Source organism: Centruroides sculpturatus, unplaced genomic scaffold (assembly GCF_000671375.1).
Source record: "Centruroides sculpturatus isolate CEXI.00-Female unplaced genomic scaffold, Cexi_2.0 scaffold152, whole genome shotgun sequence".
Lineage (NCBI taxonomy): Eukaryota > Metazoa > Arthropoda > Arachnida > Scorpiones > Buthidae > Centruroides > Centruroides sculpturatus.
This window is the reverse complement of record NW_019384348.1, coordinates 593,799-620,328: the sequence shown is the minus strand read 5'-3', so window position 1 is coordinate 620,328 and position 26,530 is coordinate 593,799. Positions and strand designations below refer to the sequence as shown.

The 26,530-nt window shown below is 29.0% G+C and overlaps 1 protein-coding gene across 1 annotated transcript; it reads left to right on the top strand.

Annotated features, from left to right (window-relative positions):
* Positions 1-182: 182 nt before the first annotated feature.
* LOC111636833 (fasciculation and elongation protein zeta-2-like) lies at positions 183-25,449 on the top strand. The gene is made up of 8 exons (XM_023382182.1): positions 183-545; positions 11,051-11,159; positions 14,790-14,936; positions 15,019-15,127; positions 18,320-18,555; positions 19,861-19,936; positions 21,771-21,836; positions 25,328-25,449. The coding sequence occupies exons 1-8, from the start codon at positions 232-234 to the stop codon at positions 25,342-25,344; spliced, it is 1,074 nt and encodes a 357-aa protein (XP_023237950.1). The 5' UTR covers positions 183-231; the 3' UTR covers positions 25,345-25,449.
* The last annotated feature ends 1,081 nt before the right edge of the window (positions 25,450-26,530 follow it).

Sequence of the window (26,530 nt, the reverse complement as noted above, 5' to 3'; positions counted from 1 at the left end):
CTTTTTTTTTATTGATCTTTTTTAATTTAAATTTTTAATAATTAATTTTTATACTAAAAATTAGCGTGGAGATATAGAAATAAATATTTTAAAAAAAATTATTATAGATTGTATTGTTTTATTTGAGGAAAAACTTTTTTGGTTATTATTTTATTTGGGGGAGGAAATCGAAACCAGTCGTCACGAGTTTTTCCACCATCAGGTGACGTACGAAGTGACGTTTGAAACGTCATGCGTGGAGACAAAATGGCGGATTTGGAGGTTGAGGCTCCACTAGCGAAGACCGAAGAATGGACGGAATTTAGTGATTGTTCTTGTACGGAAGATGTAGAGAATTCAAACAACGATGCAAATTTTAGTAGGGAAACGAATGACAATGCTGCATTAGTCGATAATTTCGGAGAGACTTTCTCTACTTCGTTAGAAGATTTGGTTAATACATTCGATGAAAAAATAACCAAATCGTTTTGTAATTATGACGAGAAGGTCGAGAAATTTGCTCCCGTTCAGATACGAAGTCAAGAAGAAATTATGAATAACTGTCAGTGAGTATATCCACTTCTATTATTCCATTCTTTAAATAAATAACTACAATGTTATCTTATTACAAATCAATGCTTCTTTAGCCCTGTGTTTGTTTACTTGTTGAAATTCTGTTTATTTAATTCTGTCTTTATGGATCTATTTAACTAAATTACTCTGAAATCTTAAATGTAATTCTTTTCTAAATTACTTTTTACAATATTCAATATGAAAAGATTTTATTTTATTTTTTCAGATTCAGATGAAATAGCCATAATATTGTATTTTATAAATATTCAATTTAGTTGTTTCATCAGTAAAATGAATTTGTTATTTTTATATTTATCAATATACTTTACTTGAAAAATGAGTAATTATTTATCTAGTTTGTGAATAAATTAGTGTTATATAAATTATGTTAATGCTTGTCAAAATGTAGTACTTTTGATAGTGGATATGATATAGGTTATGACGTTTATTTCATATCTGTGTGCCTCCGGCACGTTACGAGGTCTATGGCTGGACTGGTTTTCGGCTTTCGTCTATTCTGGGCACTGGGATCCGCAGTGGGGTCGGCCGACGTCGGCAAAGGTCAAAAAATTATGCCGCGACCCAAACTCTTACAATTTATGAGAATTCTGATTTGGATTCCAATGTGAATTGCTTATGGCAGTAGGTTAATGCCTTACCGTATGCCCGTCTCATCAATATAAATAAATCGATTAAACTATATTTTCGTATTCTCAGTCGAAAAAGAAAAAATTTGAGATTTATATTATTTAAAATGGTATTTTCAATGTTAAAATATATNGTAACACTTAGAGTCGTAAATCGAAGTTATGTACAGTACTTTGAAATAGTTTTATCTCTAATACCACATAAAAACGGTTAACAAAAATACGGCATTTTATATAGTCATAATAAGAAATTTATATCAATCGTAAAACGGGGAATTGAAACGGGGTAAATGATGCAGTCGTAAAACGAGAATTTATTGTATGAAATTTTTTTAAAATTTCGTACAGCATTTTTTTAAAAATATATTTCATAATAATAGAATTTTTAATTCCATTTCATAAAATATTTTTTTGTCTACATGTATGGATATATTCTATGTATTCCAACAAAAATAATAAAATATTAAAAAATTTTTCACAGCAATGTATCTGGAAAAACAAAGCAAATAAACATTACAAAATTATTGGAAAATTCAAATATTTAAATGACAGTTCCTGCTTAGTGAAAGTAAATAAATAATAAATGGCAATGTAGCTTAATAAAATATAAACCATAAATATTCAATTGTATCAATTACTGTCCTGATTTAAAATCAATGTAGTCTAAGTCTAAACTTGACAGTTTATTTCACTTTTAAAGAGAATAATATATGATTTTGCAATATTTTTGATTAAAGTACAAATATCAATTGTGAGTATATTGTTCATATATTTATTTAAGACTGGATGTGTTTTTATTTGGATGAAATTAATATAATATGCTTAGATTCTGTCAAAATATTTTAAACAATCTTTCATGACAATGCGTTATCCTAAATTACAGAATTATTTGCTATTTACATATTTTAGCATATCATTTATATATGTATTAAAAAGTAAAATGATCTTAAAAAATTCTGTTTGGTATACAAATAATGAGAAGTTTTGATGACTAATTTTTTTAGCAAATAGTAAGATTGAATAATTTCATTCATTTGTTTAATTAATTGGCTGATATTATTATTTCATGAAATAATATAGGGTGCTGCATTTTTACAAAATGACTACTTTACTTTATCTGGGTTGCTTGTAACTAGTCAACATAAAATTAATTATATATCACTGTCTGATATAATGATATATGCTGCTTATAGCTGTTTATCGAGAAATGTTTTACAACAATTATTTCTAGCAGGACACATCATTTTATGTCATATTACCAAAACAAATGAGTGAGATTGTTCTATACATATTTTTACTCTGTGTTAAAAAAAACATCAGCTCCACCAGGGCCGAACTTAGAAGTAAGCTATATAAGCTGTTGTTTAGAGCCTCGAGTTCCAAGACGCCTCAAAAATTTCTACAAAAACCAAAATTGAAGTCAAATTTTGTCTCAAAATTTTTTTTGGAAACCAACTAAATATACTTTACTTTTTATTTTGTATAGTATTTAATTGTTAGGAATGTTAGGAATCAATTCATTAAGAGTTTCATCTGGAGCATAGCATTATACAGTTCGGAGACATGGACATTCTGAACAGTGGCGGAAAGAAAACTGTGGGGCCTTTGAGATGGGTGCTGGCAAAAAATGATGCGAGTGTCATGGACAGAAAGAGGAATGAGAATGTTTTGGAAGAGTCAATAGAGAAGAGACAGATTTTTAGAACGATAGAGAAAAGGAGAAATGACATGATTAGCCAACATTAATCCATTCAACACTCTGAATGGATTAATGTTTTATTGGAAGGAAAGATAGAGGGCAAAAGGGGACGTGGAAGACCCAAAGTGGAATATCTCGACAAGTTATTATGGAAAAGGCCTTACCAACAAATAAAACAGCTAGATAAGTGAAAAGAGAAGCTGTAAGACTGCACACATCCATGTTTGTCCATTAACCATTAGTTGGAAAGAGAGAGAGAGAGAAAATATTTAATTAATATGTTTATGTTAATTTTTCTTTTATGATTGACTTCTAAAATTGTAAACAGTTGTTAAGGAGTCTCAGCTTAGGGCCTTGAAATGCCTAAATCCAGCACTGTCCCACACAAAATTACTGGCACTTTAAATTTTAAGGAAAAGACCTTTAAAATTGTCAGCATAGCTTGTTCATGTAAAGCTGGACAATTGGGAAGCTTTTTTGCTAATTCTTAACAGTTGAATCCACTCTGTCCATTACACTTATGAGTTCTCCGAATTCTGATTTTCAAATAATCATCTTTTTCTTCCACGTGGGAATAGATGAAAGCATATATCAAGCTCCTGTTTGGCTTTGGAACTGCAATTTGGAATGCAACAGAAAACTTTGCTTTTCCTATTGCTATTCATCTTTACTGCTGATAATACACAAGAATAATTCAAACAATCCAAATAAAATAGTTTTGTTTTTAAACACCAGAAAGCAAGCATTTGGTGAAAAATGTGAATAGTAGAAAATTTTTAGTGGAGCCGAAAGAACTACAGTAATTATCAAATATCTAAATGAAAGAGATTTTTTTTAGGCTCTACGGGACTAAAGTTGATAGCTTAACCATCTAATTTCTTATTTCCTGTGGATAACCTATGGTAGCATATAACTTGCACTGACATAATACTCTAAAAGAATTGCTACAATTCATAGTAGCATATAACATTACTTCCAAAGTAGCCTTTGAAAACATGATAGATATGTACTTTAGAAAGTATTGTCTCAAATATTTAATTTTTTCCCTTCTTTCTTTTGTTTTATTTCCATTAGTAATTTATTGTAGATGTAATTATAAAATAAGTGATCAGACCAGACTAGTGTTGAAGAATCATATTATACAGTTATGTAGGTGGTTTAGAAAGCCACTTTGTGTTCTGTTGCATTTTGTAGAAGAAATGTTCTTCTGTAATAATTAGTTACAGTCAGACTTGTCAGTTTTAACCATCACAGTGTCATTGTCTTTTCTTTGTGGCCTACTCTCAGCACTGTGTCTATAGTAGATACATAGATATAGTAGATAATGTATAAATGACATCTTCATCATATGATTTTAAAAATCTTGACCTGACAAGATTCTTAAATGAAATCGATAATAACTAATTAGGGTTCAAGAAAAGACTAAAACAGGAAAGCTACAAGCAAGCCTACTTTTTGAACATCTCTCCTTCAATGATGATCAGATCAACACTACAATACATAGGAACCCTGCTTATAATTCCATCTTTATTCCTAAAACATCATACAACCCCATACTACTACATATTAACAGCTTATTAGATTGCAATGGGTTTGCACCCATTGCAATATTAGATTGCTAGTGCAAGCTTGACTGTGTAAAGATTGAGTGGTATCCATATTCCACAGCAAAGATTGTTGAAGACCTAATTCATAAATACCAGAACAGTACTCATACAGTAGACCCCCATATAACACAGTAAATACGTTCTGTGTTATATGAATTCTATGTTGTACGAGTCTCTTAAATACATGAGCCAATCACAGCCCGGCATGTGTGCAGTTTAGCGGCTATGACTGTTTGAAAGGTTTTCTTCCATAAAATTAATCGATTCTGAACTAATTTGACTCAACATTTCCAAATCACGTATAATTTTTTGGGAATAATCCATATAAACTATACTATAAACAAAAAAATTGTAGGATTACTTACTGCCCACCATTTGAAGACGCCATTGCTTAATTAATTAAGCTTGTTTTCGTCACATAGCGGCTCATCGAACGGCGGCGTGTTTCCTGATCAGCGAATTTTTTGCAGAAAAATAACTTAACTTTGGAGACATCATTAACCTAGTCAATGTTGAAATTTTTTTCTGTTGCCTGTGATGTTGAATTTTCATCAATGTTAAGCCTAACAATTTTTTTAAAAATAATAATTGTGTTTACTGTGTCATTAAAAATTATATTTTTTATGTTGCATAAAGAAAATAAATATATTGAAAAATATAAAAACAAAAAAAAATTATATTTTAAAAGTTCATTTTAATATAAAAATTGTGATGCATAGCGACATCTAGTATCAAAAACGTTCCGATGCAGACATGAAAATATTCAGGATCGACCACACAGATCAATGATGTCAACACAAATATTTTCGGAAACAACGCAGGACAGGTTAATATAAATATAATTTTTATGGCCATTAAATAATAAATGTTTTTTAGTAGGTCTGCTGCTCGTTTAAACTCAATGGTTTGTGCAATGTCCACTATTGGTCCAGATTTGACCAATCCTGTCGAGAGACAAGTCAGCTGTGACAATCTGTCTCATTCTTTTACCGTGTTATATGAGCCTCTTTCAGTGTATTATATGAACACAATTGCAATTTTTCTGCCGTGTTATACAAATCTGTTTTATATAAACCCGTGTTATAGGAGGGTCTAGTGCAGGCATGGCCAACATACGGCCCGTCTAATGAATTTATGTGGTCCGCGATCAATCTTTCAATATTAGCCACTCAAGTCCGAATAGCTCAATGAAAAATTCTGACGCCTAAAAAGAAAAAAAAAAGGTCAACAACTCGCTGTGCGTTTAGAGTTAACCCTCCATTACAAATCTCGTAAGTACAGTATAGAATGTTCATAAAGCATGATAATGTGAAAAATGTATCTGTAATCTCTATGTACTGTACAATTTAGTCTCTACAGGGTGACACCACAATGAGATCTTGCACCACCTCGAAATCTTCCTAGGGTAGCCTCTGGTTTGGCCCGTGGAAAAAGTTTTCTTTCCAATTTGGCCCGGGGGAAAACTGTTGGCCACCCCTGGTTTAGTGTATAGTAATATTAGTGAGACTACAGAATAGTGAATTACAATGGGTTCATCCAAAGTATGCATGAGGAAATTAAGCAGACCAGGAGCATATATTACAGAAAGAACTCCACTATCAATTTACTTGGATAATTGGAGTTTTACAGTAAAACACCAATTATATGAGTCAGTCAGTTAAGAGTGTCTTCAGTGCATTCAGATTTTAAGAATAAGCTTGATAATATATGGTCTTTGAATATTCTCAACTTACAACTACTGAGAAATGCAATGCTGAATAGTAAAATAATCCAAAAATATCTTAAACATTGCATTAATCTCTAACATTTTCAGTTATATTTAACCAACCTTCTTTAGGATAAATTTACAAAGTGAACAATGGTTGCATTCAAATAGAATCAAAATTTTAAAACATTTCAGAATATACAATTTTAGTATCAGACCTTATATTCTATAATGTTTTAAAACTTTTATTCTACTTGAATGCAACTATTGTTCATTTTGTAAGTTTATCCTAAAGAAGGTTGGTTAAATATGGCCAAAAACATTAGAGATTTAAAGATATTATTGGAATTTTTAAGGAATTTTTGGAGTGTTTTTACTATTGTCAAATTATGCTTTCTATAAGCAACCATATGAATTTTTTTTTGGTGCAATTATTTTAACATTTACTTTTGTAGCATTACCCTATTAATACAAAAGGTGTGTTTGTGTGATCTTATTTTAAAAAATGACAGATTTCAAGAGTAGCTGTTCCGTTGCTTTTTTATTGATTATAATTACTGTTACAACATATACAGTAGTCACCACTGAACTTAGACCAGGCTGCAGTTAACATGTCATCCAATAAATAGGTTTAAAAAAAAGTAGCTTTGATTCATTACATGATTGTTTTACATAATTTAGAACAAATATACAGTAATTAATGTTTATTTTTGCTAAATATACTTTACTTTTTGCTAAATATACTTTCTATAACTTGATATCTTGCAAGTTTAACAAGATTGAGCTATTTTTTTTGTCTTTTGAACACTATATAGTGTAAATACACAACTGAAAACTGAATAAACTTAAGGTGAAGATTGCCAAGTGTTTGTGTATTTACACTATATAGTGTTCAAAAGACAAAATAATCGCCAACACTGTTTCAAGAGTGTAAAAAAAGATTGAGCTAGTCAAACTTCAGTCAGACATCAAAAACCATAGACCACTGTGTCATCCCTGTCAATGAACATAGACCACTGCGTGTTTAATATTTTGTTGAATCACCTTTGCGGCTAAAACACCTTCCATGCATTTCAGTAAGTTGTTGACTAGGTGTTCTCATTCATCTGCCATTATGGAATTCCAGATAGTTAAGATGGAAGCTTTGTCCTTCAACTGTCCGAGGGCATGTTTTTCGCAGATGTCTCTTCATAATGTTCCATACATTCTCAATTGGTGAAAGAGCTGGGCTGTTGGATGGCCATGGAAGAACTTATATGTTCTTTTCTGCAAGCCACTATTTTTTTTCTGCTTGTATGGCACTGGCCTCATCCTGCTAGAAAATGCAGGTTTTATTTGGATAGAGCTTTGCTAAGAACGGAAGTAAATACTGTTGTAGAATTTTTAATGTATTGCTCTGAAGCAAGTGTTCCATCAACAAATGTCAACTGACCCATACCACTGGCACTCTTACATCCCCAAACCATGAAGCCGACAGGAAACTTCACTGAGCAGTATAACAATGATGGCTCATTAGCTTGACTAGCAGATTGAATGACACGTTTGCTTTTGTCTGTTGCTGATAATTGATTTATCAGACCACAGAATTTCATGCCACTTTTGTTGAGACCAGGAAAGATGTTTTTTGGTTCACTGTACCCATTTCTTCTTTTGATGTGCTTGCTGTTAGCAAAGGTTTTTCATGTGCTGCATAGAACTGGAAATATATTTCTTGCATCTCCTGCATATTGTCGAAACAGATACAACTGGAAAGAATGTGTCATTCCATATTATAGTTACATTTAATATCTCTGGCATGCCAGTTGTTTTTTACAATTCTTTTAAAACTCCTATCATTAACTTTTGAACTTTATCGCTAATGTCCAGCAGTTTTGTTAGGTATAACATGGCCATTATTAGTGTAACAAACAGTAATCTGGTGCACTGTTGTCTTGCTTAGCATAAGGTCTTTTCTAATAGCTCTCTCAGACATGCCATGACTTTGTTTAGCAATGATAGCATTCCTTGAATCTTCTGAAACAGCTTTTCTGCTGGTCATTGTAGACAAAATACAAAGGTTTGTAAATGTAAAGGTTTGCAACCTTATACCATTCACAGAATTACTTCATGCTAAAGTGAGGCTAAAATAATCAGTTATTTCAGAAATACTGCAATTGTAACATTATTTAAATGCAAATTATCGGCTGGTCTATGTTAATTGACATGGGTAATATAGCAGTCTGTTTTTTGATGCCTGTGACTCAAGTTTGACTGGCTCAATTTTGTTAAACTTGCAAGATTGATATTTAACAAAAATAAAGATTAATTACTGTATATTTGTTTTAAATTATGTAAAACATTCATGCAATGAATCAAGGCTACTTTTTTTTTTAAAACTTATTTATTGGATGACATGTTGCCTGGCCTGGTCTAAGTCCAGTGGTGACTACTGTATCTAGAAACATACTAGGACTTTAATTAAATACAGGATTGATTTGATAAGATCTTTTTTATACAATTTTTGTTTAGAAAGATAGAATGATGTGAGCAGCTTTTTAAAAATTAATTTTTATTCATACATATTCATTTTTTAACATAATCACACATTGACAGAATGACATCCTTTTTCAAATGTTCAATCCATTTTTTGCATTAAAAATTGATTTTTCCTTCTTCATTTGCATACAGCAAATTGAACATGGACATCTGATGAAGTGTTGACTTTTCAATGCTGCACAGTTTTTCAATGCTGCAGTTTTTCAATGCTGCACAGTTTTGGAAACAATTGGAACTTCGATACCAGATCTGAGGTATAAGGAGAATGTGGACTAATCTGTAATTTCAGGTTAAGTGTCTCCACCTATTTCATTACTGCAGTGCAATCTTTTATCATCACAGTGCAAGAAAATGACATTTCTTTCTGGTCTTACTGCAATTACATTTCTTGAGAATGCATAAGGTTACATAATACCCCAAAGAATTTATTTTGTTATACATGCAATCTTCCAAAGTTAAAAATTTTGTCACTAATTTATGCTTTGTATGGATTGAGGAAGATGAATTCATGTTTAAACTTCACTGTTATACACTGATGCAAACAGACTGCACCTACAGGCTAGACACATTGTGGCTGTTAAATGACAGTGGTTACATTTTTATCCTTGCAGTATCATAAACAGGCTTTAATAATATTTTCTCCAATTTAAGATGTTTTTATATTTGAAAATATTAGTATCAGATGTTTGAATGAAAATTGTATTCTCTATTCAGCAACATAAATAGTAGATCAAAATCAAATTTCCATAAAATGTATGATATTGGGTAACAAAATAATTTACTTTTGTTCTGAAGAGTTGCAAAGTGAACACTACTATTTGTCACTACTTTGTACATAATTAATAAAGATAATGTAATATGCTGTGTATTATTCCTTTGTACAATTAAGGGGTGATCTAAGATATGCATTATGTACAGGGTTCCTACGCACCTGGAAAGTCAGGGAAAATCAGGAAAGTCAGGGATTTTTATTAGTGTTCAGAAAAACATGGAAAGTCAGGGAATTTGTTTTCTTAGTTGCCATGTTGATTTTGTTTGCTGACAGTATGGTTGACTAAGTGTAGCTGTCTGCAGGTAGCAAGAAGTATTGTGGTATAATGCAACTTGTGAAAAGGGGATGCAGAATATTTTCAGGATACAAAATTTCTCAAAAATTATAGCACACAAAATATACAAGCATACAACAATATCAATTGTTATTTTTAAATTTTAAAACTGCTGTATTAATTATGCAGTATTATAAGTTTGAGAGAAAAATCTAATACTCTTAATAATCCAACATCTCTCACAATTTACACTTTCAATTTGAGGGCAGGTGTTAATGAACTGATAAAAAAAAATGGTATTATTTTTGGTTCTTTATCATCATTTGAATTAATATTAAGTTATTTATTATTTGTCATTTTTCATTTTAATAATTTTGATCGCATAACAAAACAATTACTGATTTCTGAAACTTTTTCCCAATTTATTAATATTTTATAAAGTTTGGAAAATTTATTAAGGGACAAATTTAATAAATTTATACTTTTGTACATGGATTATACAGAATTTAATAATTAATGGCTTTTTTTCAAAGCCATGAAGTTTTAGTTATGAGTTAACAACAGGATAAATTATTTTTATTTAATAAAGCATTTTAGTTTTATGTAGCGAAGACATGCCATAATTCTGTCTTTCTTATTTTAATTTTACTAATTCATCGATTATAAAAAGTATATAACTGTTAATTAGAAAAACTAGCCTGCAAAAAGTTGGAGAAGCAATAGTGTATGTGCATAGTAAGTCAAGTGATGTTTTATTTTGTTAATGTACTGTACCGTAAGGGACATGTGGGTCAGGGAATTTAAAACAAATATTTGAGTAGGAACCCTGTGTGTAATTTTGAGGCTGGGTATGTGTGACATGCTGTTAAGAGGAGTGTTACCATTACAGATCCTAAGATGATAGTTGAAAGTTTAAAAATAGTGTTACATAACTGATAGATGATCTCATATGTTGATTCCTGTAGATTCCTAAAGATCTTTCTGTAACAAAAACAAATACAATCTACATTGAAACAAAAAGAACTTTAATATATATAAATATATATAGCTAGTTTTTTTATATTTTAATAAACATGAATTATTATAAGTGCTTATTGTGTTTTTTCTACTAGATGAATGCTTTTCTTTGTGATTTTTATTTCATAATAATTAATATTTAAAAAAGAAAAATGTAGGAAGCTCATATATATTAGTGTGTGTGTGTGTGTTTTTTTTTTAAATTTTTATTAAGTATTAATAAAATGTGCATTACTTTTAAGGATGTGGTGGACACTTACTGGAAATTTTGGAAGTATTCTACCTATTGATTGGTCCAAATCTTACACTAGGAAATTACAGTTGCCTGCGTTGAATCTTAATCAGAACAGGGTAAGCTAAACTTTTATGAAAAAATTTCACTAATGAATAAGATTGTTTAAAAAATTGTTAAAAAAATAATTCATTTAATTATTCAAGATAATAAATTCATTTTATCTTTACTTTTGTTAAAAATTCTAATTTTTAGTTTTGTATGTATTGCTATACCATTTTGATAGCTAGTAAGTTATATGCATTCTTATATTATTCCAATAATAAGATTGCATCATTATGGTTATATTCTTATCCCAGGCAATGTGTTCCAAACTTTTTTGATCTCTTTTGTTTTATTATTATTCATAGGACACATATTTTATTATTTCTACATGTAAATGATATTGTTTCAACCTAGGTCTTTTATATTGATTACTTTTTTGCTTAGCATTTTCATGATTGTATTCTTTGAATTTTACATGATATTGAAATATGTAAGTTAAATGAAAAAATTAAGATTAAATTTTTCCAGAATAATTTGGATCAGTGAAATTAAATAAGGTATTGTATTTATTGTTATCCTTTTAAGATAAAATTTTAATAATGATAACAGCAGTTAACAAAACAGGTTGGATTGATATTAAAAATTTTCAAATAATATGCCTGAAATATTTAAGCAGAAATTTGAATAACAGAAATTGCAATAGTTTAATATGTCAGATTTAAATTGCAGGTAGATGTGCTTTTTTTTTTTTTAATAATTAATAAATTTGAATTAATTTAATCAATATCAGAATTTTAAGATTCAAAATTAATAATCTATAACATTAAAAACTTTAAGGAGTTATTGACTTACTAATTATACACAGTCTTGAAAAATGTTGTGTTATCACTCAGAGCTTTAACTTATAAAAATAATACATTTGAACAGAGAACAACAAATTTAAATATGTGTAGATACATATATAAACATCTGAAAGCTTGTATTCATAATAAAGTCAAACAATTGCTGGATTAAATATGTTTGAAAGCAAGGAAGGTTCAGGTAGCATAACTGGCAATGCATCTGCACGGTAAGTAGCAATTGTGGATTCAAGTCCCACTCAGGAGTGATTCTTTCCTTCCAGAATTTTCTAAATTATTTAATATTAATTTATTCATAATTTGCATTTTCAGCATGCCACCGAAGATGTCGAGAAGATGATTCTCGGTAACAAATGTGATATGGAAGACAAAAGAATGATCAGCAAAGAAAGAGGANTATACGTGGTACGATCCAAAAGTTCGGGGACTGCAGTAATGTATGACAACAAAAGCATGTATTTAAAGTTACAGCGTATGAAATGGATTCTATCAAACTACCCCTACGTGTTCAGGTTGATTTCGCCCATGCCATGTGATTAAACCTAGAGTGCTGTTGCTTTTTTTCAGAGATTTGGCAACCAGTTGCCAACCTTTGTTTGGCAACGTAATAAAAATGGAGTTTCAAGAACAGTGCTGCAACATTAAATTTTGTCAGCGTTTAGGTAAAACATCTATGAAGACTTTAAAATTGCTAAGAAAGGTGTATGGTGATTCTATCATGGTGAAATCAAAGGTTTAAAGAGGGCCGTGAATCCATCGCAGATGATGAACGCTCTGGCCGACCTTCGACTTCACGGAACGAGGAAAATGTTGAGTTGGTCTCTCAATTATGTAGACATTTTACATCGTTTGAGGGAATCCATTCGTCGTAAACGGTTGCAGATCTGGCAAAGTGGAGACTGGTACCTTCTGCATGACAACGCACCTGCACATCGGTCCCAAATGGTCACACAGTTTCTCGCCAAATCTCAAATTAATGTGCTTTCACACCTCGCCTATTCACCGGTCTTAGCTTCGTGTGATTTTTATTTGTTTCCATCAATGAGAAAGCATTTGCAGGGACGCCGTTTTGTGTCATCAGATGAAGTGACAGCAGCATCGCAGGAGGCCTTACGGGAGGTTTCAAAAAATGGCTTCTAGCAGTGCTTCCAGAAGTTATACGAGCGCTTGCAAAACTGTATCGTTGCCCAAGGTGATTACATTGAAGATGGTTGTGCATCGGCAATATAAACTTTTTAAGGTAAGGAATTTTAAGCCAAGTCCCCGAACTTTTGGATTGTACTACGTATGTAGATGCTTTAAACATTCAGCCAATATATAAATTTCACAGCATTTTCAAAAAGTAAAAATAAAATAAAATACAATAAAACATTAACAAATCTATATAATGTATTTTATTTTATATTATATTTTTATTTAATGATAAAAAGAATGTATTAGCATTGATATCCAGTGGCGTAGCATAGTGGGGGTGGCAAAATTACTTTTTAGGGGGCGGCAAAATTTCACAATAAATAATAATAATAATATTTTGTAAAAACTTGAACCATTTCATCACATATTTTCGTCGCACCTACAATTCAGACCGACTGAAATGAGCACGAAAAGTGTCATCATCCGGACAGTCCGGGATTTCGTGCACAACCTGTTGACCCTTTTTTTTTCTTCTTCTTTTTGCATGCACGAATCATTCGTATTCATATACGAATGATTAGTAGATTTCTCACTTAACTCTTATTTACTATAAACAAACTAACATATTATTGTTTGCTTTCTTTTCTGTTTATTATATAATAATCTTAATAGTTACTAATTTGCTACTACTACAAAGGACTTATCAGACCACAGTTCTTTAATTTGAAAGTTGACTAAGAATTTTTATTAAACCAAAATGTACATTTTGGGTTATTAAACTGTGTTAAACTTGTTAAGAACTGTGGTCTGATAATAATAGTGAGACCAGAAAAGTGCTGGATTATTGAAAATTACTGCATTACTGGAAGTTTTTGTATTTTCATAAAATTCACCGAGTTATATATAATCTTAATGTTGCAGATATTGCTGTATGTTTTGAACCAGCTCACACTGTTATATGATTTTTGTTTACACGCACTAAAAATAACACCTAAAAAATTTCCAGCAAATAAATACACAAATATTTAATGTTCAAATGTTTTCATCCACAATTTTATCACCCCTCTTCTCCCTGTTCAAACATGTTTGAAATTTTTTTAAAAATCATAACATGGCTGTATTCGATCTATAGAACAGTTTTTTCATATTCATTCCTGAAGAGGGCTGATAAGACTGTGGCCAAAAACATTTGAACATTAAATATTTATGTATTTATTTGCTGGAAATTTGTGTTTAGGTGTTATTCTGTTCATGTATAATTCCAATTTACTTATGCAGTTGTTGTTTTTTTTTTGTTACACACACTCTTAATCAATCAGACAGTGCTCTTAATCAATGATACTGTGCGTGACTCTGTTGTGTTAAGATTGATTAAAAAAACTTGTAAAAACATTGAAGACTCCAGGCAATAATGTGTTCATTAATCACTGTATGTCCAAACAAATTCTGCTTCTTAGAATACTAGTATACAAGATATTTTCAGATAGTTCTTGATTATCAACTGCCTTTAGGAGGAGGCTGAATTACTGGAAATTTAAATTATCAGATGCTGGATTAATAAAATTCTACCATGCATTCAAAATATTGGAACATTTGTGGCTCATTTCTATTGATAGAGAATCATAGTACAAAAATCTGCCTAGCAGCAATATTTTAAAATTAATATCTAAATTTAAAGAATAGTCAATCAATTTAGTGATTTTGTTACAGCAAAATGATAACTTGGAAGTTGATACAACAGATGAAGATGAATTAGCTAAAGATTTAGATATGCATTCTTTGATTATTTCGAGCCTTCAACAAGAACCAATGTTTACTGCTGAACAAGTGCTTGAAGAAATTGATGAAATAATGCAGGTTTATAATATTTTTTTAAAATTAAAATATCTATAAAATTATATTATATTTGATAAATTTAAAAAAAAGTTAAATAATTTAGGAACAAGAATCACCATTAAGTGAAGAATTGTCTCCTTCTCCTGATGAAAAATCTCCAGATACACATTCAAAGAAACATTCTGCCTTATCATCATTTCTTTATGAAGACAGTGAGTATTATTTCTGTGATTTAAGGATTTGTGTCAATTTAAAGTAATTCTGAAAAATTTAACTAACTTTTTTTTAAAGAAAATTGCATACATTTTTAGCATATAATAAGCCATACATTATGTAAATAAAACTTCTAATATATAATTTTGTAAGAATATATGGATTCTAATATAATTTATTTATAAAATTGTTTATAATTTTAATATAACATTTGATATTTTAGAAACTTTAGTTTTATACATTCTGATTTACTTAATTTTTTTAAATGAGTAATTTAATAAGACTAAGATTAAAGGCAAGTTAATAAATTTTATAATTTTATAAACAAACCCTTACTTTTACATTAAACAAATGAAACTTAGCAAATAATCATAAATTCAAAAAGTCAGTTGTAAATTTTAGAACTTTTTTAACATTTTTGAAATAATTTTGATTTTATTTTTATTATTATTGTTATTCTGAAAATATAAATTTAAGTTTGTTAAGATTTTTTGTTTTTTGTAATTCAAATATTTTATTGGCATGTAATAAAAATTATTTCTAATAAAGAAATTTAAATATACATTATCACATAAATCATAAAAATGTCTCATTATTCCTTTTAAAATTTGACCTAAATTTTCAAAAAAAAAATCGCTAACATAATATAGTTTGTATTAAAATTAATCTAGAAATTCAGATTTTTTGACGTGTAACTTTTTTAAGTGATAATATTAAGATCTGTTAACAAACTGGCACAAAGACATATAGAGGATACTGTTTCATGTATAGATGGTTCCACAACAGAAAATTTAAATTCTGCAATGTGTATCTTGTCAAGAGACTTCTTGCATTTATTGCTAAATGGCATTCATATATTGAATCTGCAGTATGAACTTCTGCAAGATGGAGGCAATCACATAGACATACAAAGTGGTAAATCAGTTTCAGGGGTTTTGTATAGCTTTCTCAGGCAACACTTGTAAAGTTATCAGTCAATATATTTATAGCATTCCAGTTAAGACTAAGGTGCATGTAGATCCCTGTTATGTTGTCAAATTGCAAGCTTTGTCACTGTCACTCACAGCATCTTGCTTTTACAGCTGGATGCATCTGGTAGTGGAAATATGCCCACTGATAGAATAGATTTTGTGTATATTGTAATAGGTTTGCATCAGCATTGTACATTTTAAATATTAATCATTATTAAGAGTTATATTTACATCATTAAGTTTTCTATGTGGGTAATGATCTTCAAAATGCCATTATCAAAGTGTTGCCTCAGTAGAAATGAAGGATAAGTCTGAATCTGATAATGAACTTGTTTTCACATACCTTGCAAGGAAAAATTGTTCATGGTATTTACAAATACAGATTAAAAGAAATATTTAGTTGACATAAATGATATATTTGCCAAGCTTTAAATTTTTGCTCAAAATTTAAATATTCCAAACATTTAAACTTTGAAATGGAATTTGAGGCTTGCAATTATAAGAAAGAACAGAATTTGAAATAAAACACAAAAAAACGTGCAACTGAATTCTTAAAATGGAACCTTAATTTTTATGGCACAAGTTCATGCATGACAAATTATCATAAAAATTGTATCCCATTGAAAAGTTTAAATATTTGGAATATTTAAATTTTGAGAATGTTGTAGACCTACTGCATATAGTGAATTCCATTCTACTTTCTTTAGCCTGACGACAACAATTGTGTATTGTTGAAAGTACTTTCACTATAAAAAAGATTTTAATGCCATCTGAAAATGTATGCAAATGGCAAAAAATGAAACAATAGAAACAGTAGTTAAATGTTTATGCATTTTTATTATTTTTTTTTTTAGCTGATTATTTTATCTTCATTAGAACTTTAGTATAAAATGCTTCTTGTTTGATAACTATGTTAAATTTTCAATTGGCTATTGATATGCCTCAAAATCAAACTTATCATAATGATCACAAATTACTTTAAGGTGACTTTTTTCTCATTTCAATTTTATTGACTCCAATATGCATTTTGGACATATATATTCACCCTTCTTCCGTCGGATACAATATTATATTGGTTTTAAGCTAAAATTGTTTTCTACTTTTTATAATTATTTTTTTGGTACATATCATGATGCAACTTATAACATGAATTAATAATGGTAATTTATTATTTTCTGATATGAATAAAGTAAATTTAACATAAATATTTATTAATATAATAACACATTTATTTGAAGAAATTTTGAAGTTGTAGTTAGAAATTGACAATAATAAAATTACAGTAGAATCTCATTTTAATGGATTGCAGAATAATGTATTTTTTCCCCAGGTCTCGTGAAATCAGTGTAATTTACTTCCTTTTAGTGGATCCATAACTCAGAATAATAGATTATTTCCTAGCTCCATCTATTGTAAACATTGTTTTTTTTTTTTTAACATTTAATTAATATTGGGTGTTTTAGGGTATTGAAATAAAAAATACATTGCATGTGGAGCAAAATAGATACATAATCATCTCGGCAGTCATTGCTAAGGTTACAGCCATACATTAGGCCTCCTATAGCATATTGATTAGTGCAGAAAGCTACTTCCAGCCCAAATGTAGTGCCAAAATTTAGCAGTCATTGAGTCTTTCTAAATCATGAAGACCTTTCTGACATGTTTTGACATAAACAAACAGGCTGAACAGCAATGTACTGTACAGGTTATACATTGCTAAATTAATATTGAGCAATTGTACTTAATAGGAGAAAAGCAGTGTCAAAACAAACCAAGATTGACTAGTTTTTAACAAATCGTGAAGTCAAGTGAGATGGTAATGAGCATACATACTGTACTTTGCCTCTTTTTGTGCTTACAGTGTACATAATTTCCATCAGCTTTGTTGTACACACTACAACATAATGTTTGATCTTGTAACATTGTTATCCTTTCTATATGGAAAGACTTATCTCAAGGGAGTGAATAATTTCAAATACAGTTATTTCTTATATATATTGGGTTAAAAACAGAAATTTTTTTTTCATATAACTGATATTTTCCTCGGTATGTGGGAAATCCATTGTTCATGATATAATGGATTCTTGGAACATTGGATGATTTTCAGCAGGCCAAGCAATCCATTAAAACAAGATTCTACTGTACTTTTTCAAATAGTTTTCAAAATTTAATAATGATGATAAGAAAAAATAAAATTATAAAATTTTCTAAATATTTTAGAATTACAAGCATTGACCACTGTTCAGTTGAATGAATTATATATTGAATTGGAGAGGATGATACAAGAGAATTCAGAAGTTTTAATTCAAGAATTGGCTCTGAGAGATGAGCTTGAATTTGAAAAGGAACTGAAGAATACATTTATTTCTCTGCTACTTAGTATACAAAACAAACGAAGACAATATAATACAGAAAAGAGAAGAGGGAGACTGAATCATGGCTTATCTGAACCAAAAGTACATTTTCTTTTATATAAATCAAAACATATCATATTTTAATTGTAATAATAATTGACGTATTGTTAATATTCATACATAAATACCATAGTGTTTTATGGAGATATGATTATATACAAAGAAAATAACCTAATGAAAAAATTACAAATAACAAATGTATGAAATGAGATGACAAATTTTCCTTTTGGTTTTATTCTTAGTTGGAAATATGATATATATACTAAAGTTTATATTTTGAAAAATTTTGTTACATTTTTTAAATTTTATTCAATTATTTCATTAGATTATTTTGTAAATGTTTCTTTTTTGGATATATATTTATTGAAAAATTATTGAAAGTAATGAAATTTAGATTGGATAAATACTATGTTAATGAACAATATTTTACATTAATGCGAGCAAAGCTCGATGTTTCAAATTTTATGTTCCAATTTATGTTCTAACTGACGTTCCAAATGATGCTTAACCTGAAGAAGGCCATTTAAGATAGCTGAAAACGTTAGTTCATTAAAAAATTTGCTAGAAAAAGAAAGAAAGGTGTTGTGAAATTAATTTTACATTAATAGTTTGTATTTATGTAATATAAATTAAATATTTTTTTTATTCTTGCATTCAAAAATACACGAATAAAAATATTGAATTGAAAATATAAATAAATATTTGTAATCAAGAAAACTTTATATATCAATATCCATTTAAAAAAAGAAGAGTATCTGGAAAAGAATGGACTTGTTCAAACAGTTTTATTGAGAAAATGAACAGGAGTATTGGAATGCATTTTTAACTTTATGAAATAGCAACTTAAAGATTTTTCTTCATTTTATAACTTTTTAATACTTTTATTTTGGAGTTGTATTTATTATTTGTTCATTCAATAATGATGTTTTTGCAAAAAATTACTAAAAATTGCATAGTATCATTAATATTGTTATTTATATGAATAGGAATCTCAAGTTTTGAAAAATGATCTGTATACTATCTATGATATTTGTAAAATGGGCATTATTCATATTGTGGAAAGAATTATAGAATTATACCTGTATAATTGTCTGTTTCACTTAATGGAAACTTGCACTCTCCTGGTTCTGTTCATTTTCTCAAGAAATATATTTAATCTTTTTCTTTTTGATTATATATCTAAAAATCTGGATAGATATAATTTAAATAACTCAAACTTTTTACTTTTAATGATGTTTTTAAATATTCTTTATACAATGAATTAAATAACCAATCATACATAAATTTAAATTGAATTAATTTTAAAATTAATAAATAAGACTGTGTTTTTTTGTTTATTATTTCAAGTATCTTACAACTGTAATTCCATATAATCCTGAACAAGGACCACCAAACAATTCAACTTTACAAGTTCTGATAAAAAGTAAGTTTATAAGTATGATTTATAGAAACAAATCTTTAATATATGTATAAAGCATATCAGTTTCACTAAATTAATTTCTTTGAGTTTCAAACCCATTAAACTGACTTTCATTTTTAAGTTGGTGATTATTTGTTTATTTTTGTAAACTAATACATATTTATGAATTGCATTTTTGCATGGGTCTGTAAGGTCAATAAAAATTAAACACAATAAAACTCACAATGAAAATTTACCTTGTATTTCCTACAAAAATCAAAGGAATAAGAGTGGATCCTATCAGTTATTATTGATCTACTTAGTTCTGAAAAATTAAATCACCTATAAGTCAACTTATTTTTACAAAATTAAATAAAAATTTGAATTATATTTTCAGTATCCAACCAGAAGTAGAACTTCAATTTGTCGACAGATCATTCATCACTGACCATTAGAGTCAGTTTTATGAATAAATTTATCAAATTTAACAAAATATGTGGTTCAGTTTTTTCCCCTGAGAAAGATTATTGTTTGCAGTTAAAGCTAAAAATTAATTTTTTCCCCCTTCCTGTGGATACTAAGAGGGCCATTATCATATCACCCAGAACTACAATAGAGGTGACTGTGTGGTGAGGGATGAGATCTGACACAAGCAACCCCAGGAATTTTTCATGAATATTCATGAAAAATTGGGATTGCTTTTCCAGATTCAGTCCTGAGTTCACCAGAATGGTAGGCCAATGCCTGAACCACCTTGCCATTTGACTGTTAATTAAATAGTGAATTAAAAATGTGTTTTAATGTAGCTAACCAAATAGTGGTTGTTTGGATATATTTTACATCATCACTTCCAGTTTATATTGTTTCAAATGTTGTTTGTTAGGTTGCTGATAAAGCAGCTTACTAGCTATTTTTTTACCAAGATGATGTATGGTCAGACAAGTTGTTCTGGTTAAAGATGATAAAATCAGAAAAGAGAAGACATGAAAATCATGAAAATATAAATACCAAATTGTTTAGGTTTAAATGAAAACTTGTTGACACAAGTTGAATGCCTTATGTATATTTGATGCATATTGTGGTTAATTTTTGCAATTCTTAGATGATGATTATGGTTGAATTGTGGAGTAATGCAACAGACATGGACTTATCTCCATACATAAATTTATATTATTTTACAAAAATTAAACAGATATAAAAGATGTATAACAAATATAAGTGTGGTTAGGGGGACCAAGGGATCTGGAGATTTCATAGGTTGTGCTGTCTCCACGGGGCTGTATATGATTAGAAATGTGCTTTAAGGAAATGCTTGTCTAACATTAATTTGATATTAGATAAGCATTGTTCAGATGTTCACAGAATATGAAATTGAATTAATAACCAAATGTTTTTGTTAACAGTATTACAATGATTATGATAGGGATGCACAAATTAATTCTTAAGTGAAACTGTTGTTTTATTATATTTTATTTTTATCAAGTATTGACTTTAAAGAATTGTAAAGAAATAAGTCACTTTTGTAAAATTATTCATTTTGAAATTTTTTTTGCTTTTGGTCTGAAACAATAATAACAAAAAGTTAGTTTTGAAATGTGAAACATTCAAGGAAAAAGTTTCTACTTGACATAGCTAATGCATTATAAAATATGAGCTAGGTGTTTCCTGACTTTTGCTGTTCATTGTTTATTCATTCTGTGATAATAATTCATAATCTGTCACCAAACCATTAAATTCTATTAAGTCAATTAATCATAATTTAGTAAACTGTTTTTATTTTAAAAATCTAATTTTTTACATTTGTATTTTTTCTGTTACAATAAATATTGTCAAGAACTGATTATTTTCCTAATTTTAGTTCTGAAAGCTATTATTGAAGACAGTCCTGTAGTTCCTGCACTACTCACGGATTACATATTGAAAGGTATTTAAGTTTTACATTTATGAGCAATTAACATACATAGAACAAGAATTTATGGTGGTTATTATTCATAGATATATTGTATATTATATAAATAAAGAAAAACACACTATATATATATATAATTAGTTTTTAAGATCAAAAAATTTCTTTACTGACTATTTAGTTGAGATAACATAAGTTACAATTAAAATAAAAACAGTGTAACCAAGACAGATGTTGAAAAGTATAAATGTCTACTGAGTGAGTGAATGATATACCAAATAGGCTTGAACAGAAATTAGCTGAAGATCGTTAAACTGTAGCTATTAGTGAGATGGATTCATTTACTGACTGCTTGACAAGGGAAGGTTGAGTGATTTTTATATTGGTGGATCTATTTCTCTAAAAGCTTGTGTATTTAGTTATTGTGTAGCCATTGTTGTCCATGCTTTATCTCTAAGGTATAGTTCTTTCTACACAGTACCTGGCCAAATATCTGGCTTCCAGAAAACTAGCTAATTTTGAATTTGGTACAGCTGTAGTTCACTGCTCATTCACTTTGTTTTGGTTTTCTTGCCATATGCATTTCATAATGCTAGTTTCAGTATGATTTCTGGTACTTAGAAAACAAAATTGTATTTAATGCATTATTTTAAGTAATATATTTAGCCTGTGTCCAGAAAATCTAGGAGTCTGGACGCTTGCCAGATGTTTGGTCCAGTACTGTATTTTATTTGCTTGACTTTCCTAAGAGAATAGGAAAAGTTTCCACTACAGATTTGTCATTTTTGTATATATCATATCTGTTTTAATGTGCTCAGGGACCATCCATAAATTCAATTTTTAACTCCTCTTTTTCTGTCATTGGTTGTCATCACTAATAAAGCCTTTGCATCATTATGACATATCAGTTATGTAATAGATATTAATATAAAATTATTTATTTACACTTTTATCAAAATAAAACACTCCATATAATAGCATTGCATTATTTTTACTGCACATCACTAACTAGTTATCCATGGGCTTTGTGTTGTTCAATTAACACAGCGGGAATATCAAAGGCAATTTGTATCCATTGGAATGATTTATCCTGTCATGTCTGTCATAAACATCCATCCACTCAACATCTTTAGCATTACATTCCGAAATAAATCATTCCAAACAAATTCAAAAGTTGTTTCCCTCCAGTCCATGAGAGATGCTGCAATCTACAGATTTAGAAAATCTTGTGTTGCTTCTCTATACAGTGGGTGATCAGTTAACGAACATAATCCGTTTCAAGACTTTGTTCGTTAACCGATTATCAATTTACCATAGGTTTTTATGGGAATTTGATTACTACGTTCTGGAGACCCCAAAAAATAAAAAAATATATACTTTCTTACTACGTTCATTTATATGTAATAATAAAAACACATACATACACAGTCTTGCATTTCTGTTAGTCATGTTTTTTCCATTTGTGGGGGTTAAAGAATCTGTCTAATGTCGATTGTTTTTCTCTCTTCTTCAGGCAGGATTTCTCAGAAATAATTAATAGCATTGTAATTGCAGAGATCCCTAAGCCTATTAACCTCAACCTGGTTTGGATGCCATTCTAAGACTGTTATTCTGACATCCTCCCACTTCTTCAAAGATCTTTAATAGTAGATATCGGCTTTAATCCTCTTTTTCAGAAGAAAACATATCTTGCAGAGTTTCTTGGTATTCTGTCATCAGATCCATTTCAGGTTCGATTATGAGCTCTTCAATGTTCTTTATTTCTCAGATGTGATTTTTGTTACTCCTTTAGCTGCTTGAATTAAATTACATACATTGATTTTATTCCAAATAGTAAAAATTTATATAAGGTAGATAAAACGTAACTTTAAAATCTTATTTAAATGTGTGTGTGTTTTTTTTTTGTTATTTTGTTTAAAATTCTTTTCAAAATAACATAATATACAATACTGTATATAAGAATGACAATTTTCATACCAGCAATATTGTTTGTTGGTGTACATATAATAGCCTTAAATATATGTAAGATTACCATGTTAGACATGAATTTAATATTCCAGGAGAATAGTAAGAGTTCTATTTATTTAGTAGATTGATTGAATGATATAAATTTCACCACATAAACAAAGCTATTTGGAGAACAAACAATACATGTGCCCTCCAAATAGCTTTTCATATTTTTCTTTTCTAATATATTTTGTATAATTAGAATAAATTTTTGTATTATAAATTAAATTATAAGATGGTCCAAAAAATATTGATATCCTAGCAGATATTAAATTTTATATAAATCAAATACTATAGATTCAAAGCAAAAAATTCTCTCTTGAAATACAGGAAAAGTCCTAAGAGAAAACATCAAGCATAACAAATTTTTCTACTGGACCTATGCATTTTTTTGTCCTCTTTGATATCCCATTAAGTCAGCATGAAGTATGTTATTCTAATTATTGAAGTCAGTCAAGACAGAAAAAATTTATCACAAGACTTTTGGCTAACTTCACATTTCAGTGTATACCTATTCTTGCATTCAGTCACTTAAGATAAATGCCATCAGAATCTGCAATTTGACAATCTTTTCCAGAACTATAAGTTTTTGTATATTGTAATAATCACATCACAAACTGTCCATCCAAAATAAATACTGTACTGTATTGTAGTACAGATTTATTTATTGTGTATGGAAAAACTACTTAATTTTAGCCAGTTTGTGAATTTGAATTCTAAAATTTTCATCCATAAAGTATTGAGATTTGTTTGTATCATAGATATAACAACATACAACAAAAGAAAATGAAAACAACTCTGTTGTCCAGAAGCTAGATTCTGAAAATGGTTGATAAAGTAATATTTCATTTCTTCTCCCCTTAAGATATGGCATTTCAAAATCAAACCTTTTCACAACATTAAAAAAATGCATTGTCAATGTAACTTTTTTAGGACACAATAACTTAGAGCAGTGTTTCCAAACCTTTTGGATTGCCAACACATTTCAAACTTATGGTGTGTTGTAGGAATCTTAATTTTTACAATTATAAAAAAAATTTTGATAATATGGAAATTAAACTTAGAAAGACAAAAAGTCACAATTTTACAAATATACTATAAAAATCAAGATTATTTGAATCAATGCATAAAGACCTAATTTTTCAACTGGTAAGTTGCAATGTTTATAGAAGCTCCAGAGTTGATACACAACTTACAACTTTTGTGAAGGGGTTAGGCCCATGCTGCAAATTTTGAAACAATAGACATTTTCACGAATGCTTTCTCCTTCCTTTGGTCAGCCGGTGGACCAAAGGGAGCATCGACTTCAGGACTTTTCCTGTATCTACTGAAAATTTTATCCGGTATTGTGCATATAAAGTGATAAATCATGTAGAAAACAGTACACTAAATGCTACAAATACAAAAATATTACTAATTGAAGCAAGACAATTATAAATCATATTTTTAGACCATCCTGTCAAACATTTAAAGAATATCTATAGAATTGATTTTGATTTCAGTGCTTTGCCCAACATGAATATTATTCCAAGAAGATACATTAAAGATCGAAGACATTTCGACAAATTAAAACGCTTCACTTCTTTAGGTCTACTTTAAACTCACGTCGTAAATGTTCCTGGAGAAAAAAAAGAACCCATTAGCATCTGTCGTGCACGTACAAAAACGGAACAACTGCAGGATGCTTGTATTATCTATGCATATTGTATAATTTCATTTCTTCTGTATCATATTTGTTTTTATTTTTATTATCGATTGTAAATTTTTTTTCACAAAATTTTATACGACGTATAATGAACAAAAATAATTCTACTTAAATATTTAAGCCAAGGGAATGTGAAAGCTATATATATAAATATATGTTTTATACAAAGTTATAAATTCACAAAAAAATGAGTGCAGCTATAACATTTGTTTTTCTTTTGAGAATTCCATTTTTGTTGCCAAAGAAAAAAAAAAAAAAAATCATATATTTTACCCAGTTATAATTTTTTTAAGGATGGTTGTACAGTTGTGCCAAATCAGTTAATTTGCTATAACCAGTTATTACATGTTCATATATATATATACACTTCATTCCAGTTTTTACACTTACGATAAATTCGTATAACTGCCTTACTGCATTTATATAAGTAGCTAAGAATTTATGTCAACAGAGTGTATTCTTAAAACTCACTAAAATCATCAATTCCATTAAATCAGAATTGTAAATGGGATATTCATCAGTAAATAAATTATTGCTTTTTAAACATGTAATGCACTATAGCATGTCAAATTAAAGAAATAAAGAATTATTCAGTAGTTTTAGTGTTTTTTTTAAATCCCTATTCCATTTACACTAGGACAGTTACTGACAAGTCTGTCATTAAATTAGTTTAGCAGTTGCCATAATTAAACCACAATCTAGACAAGCTAACCAAATATCAACTTACATCATCTTTCAGAATAAATACTAATATATTTATTAATTATTCAAAGAATACTGGAAATATTGCTGCTCCAAATATCTTTGCTTTTTAATAATACGAAATTATTATATTCATCATTTAGAACATAGTTTACAGAAAATATAGTAATTTAAAAAATTAAAACTCAAATAATTTAGAGTTTAATAAGTTCAAATATTTATGCTAATTTCATAGATACATATATTTGTAAATATGATGTAATTATGAACAGATTTACTAAGTACTGTACAGTACATA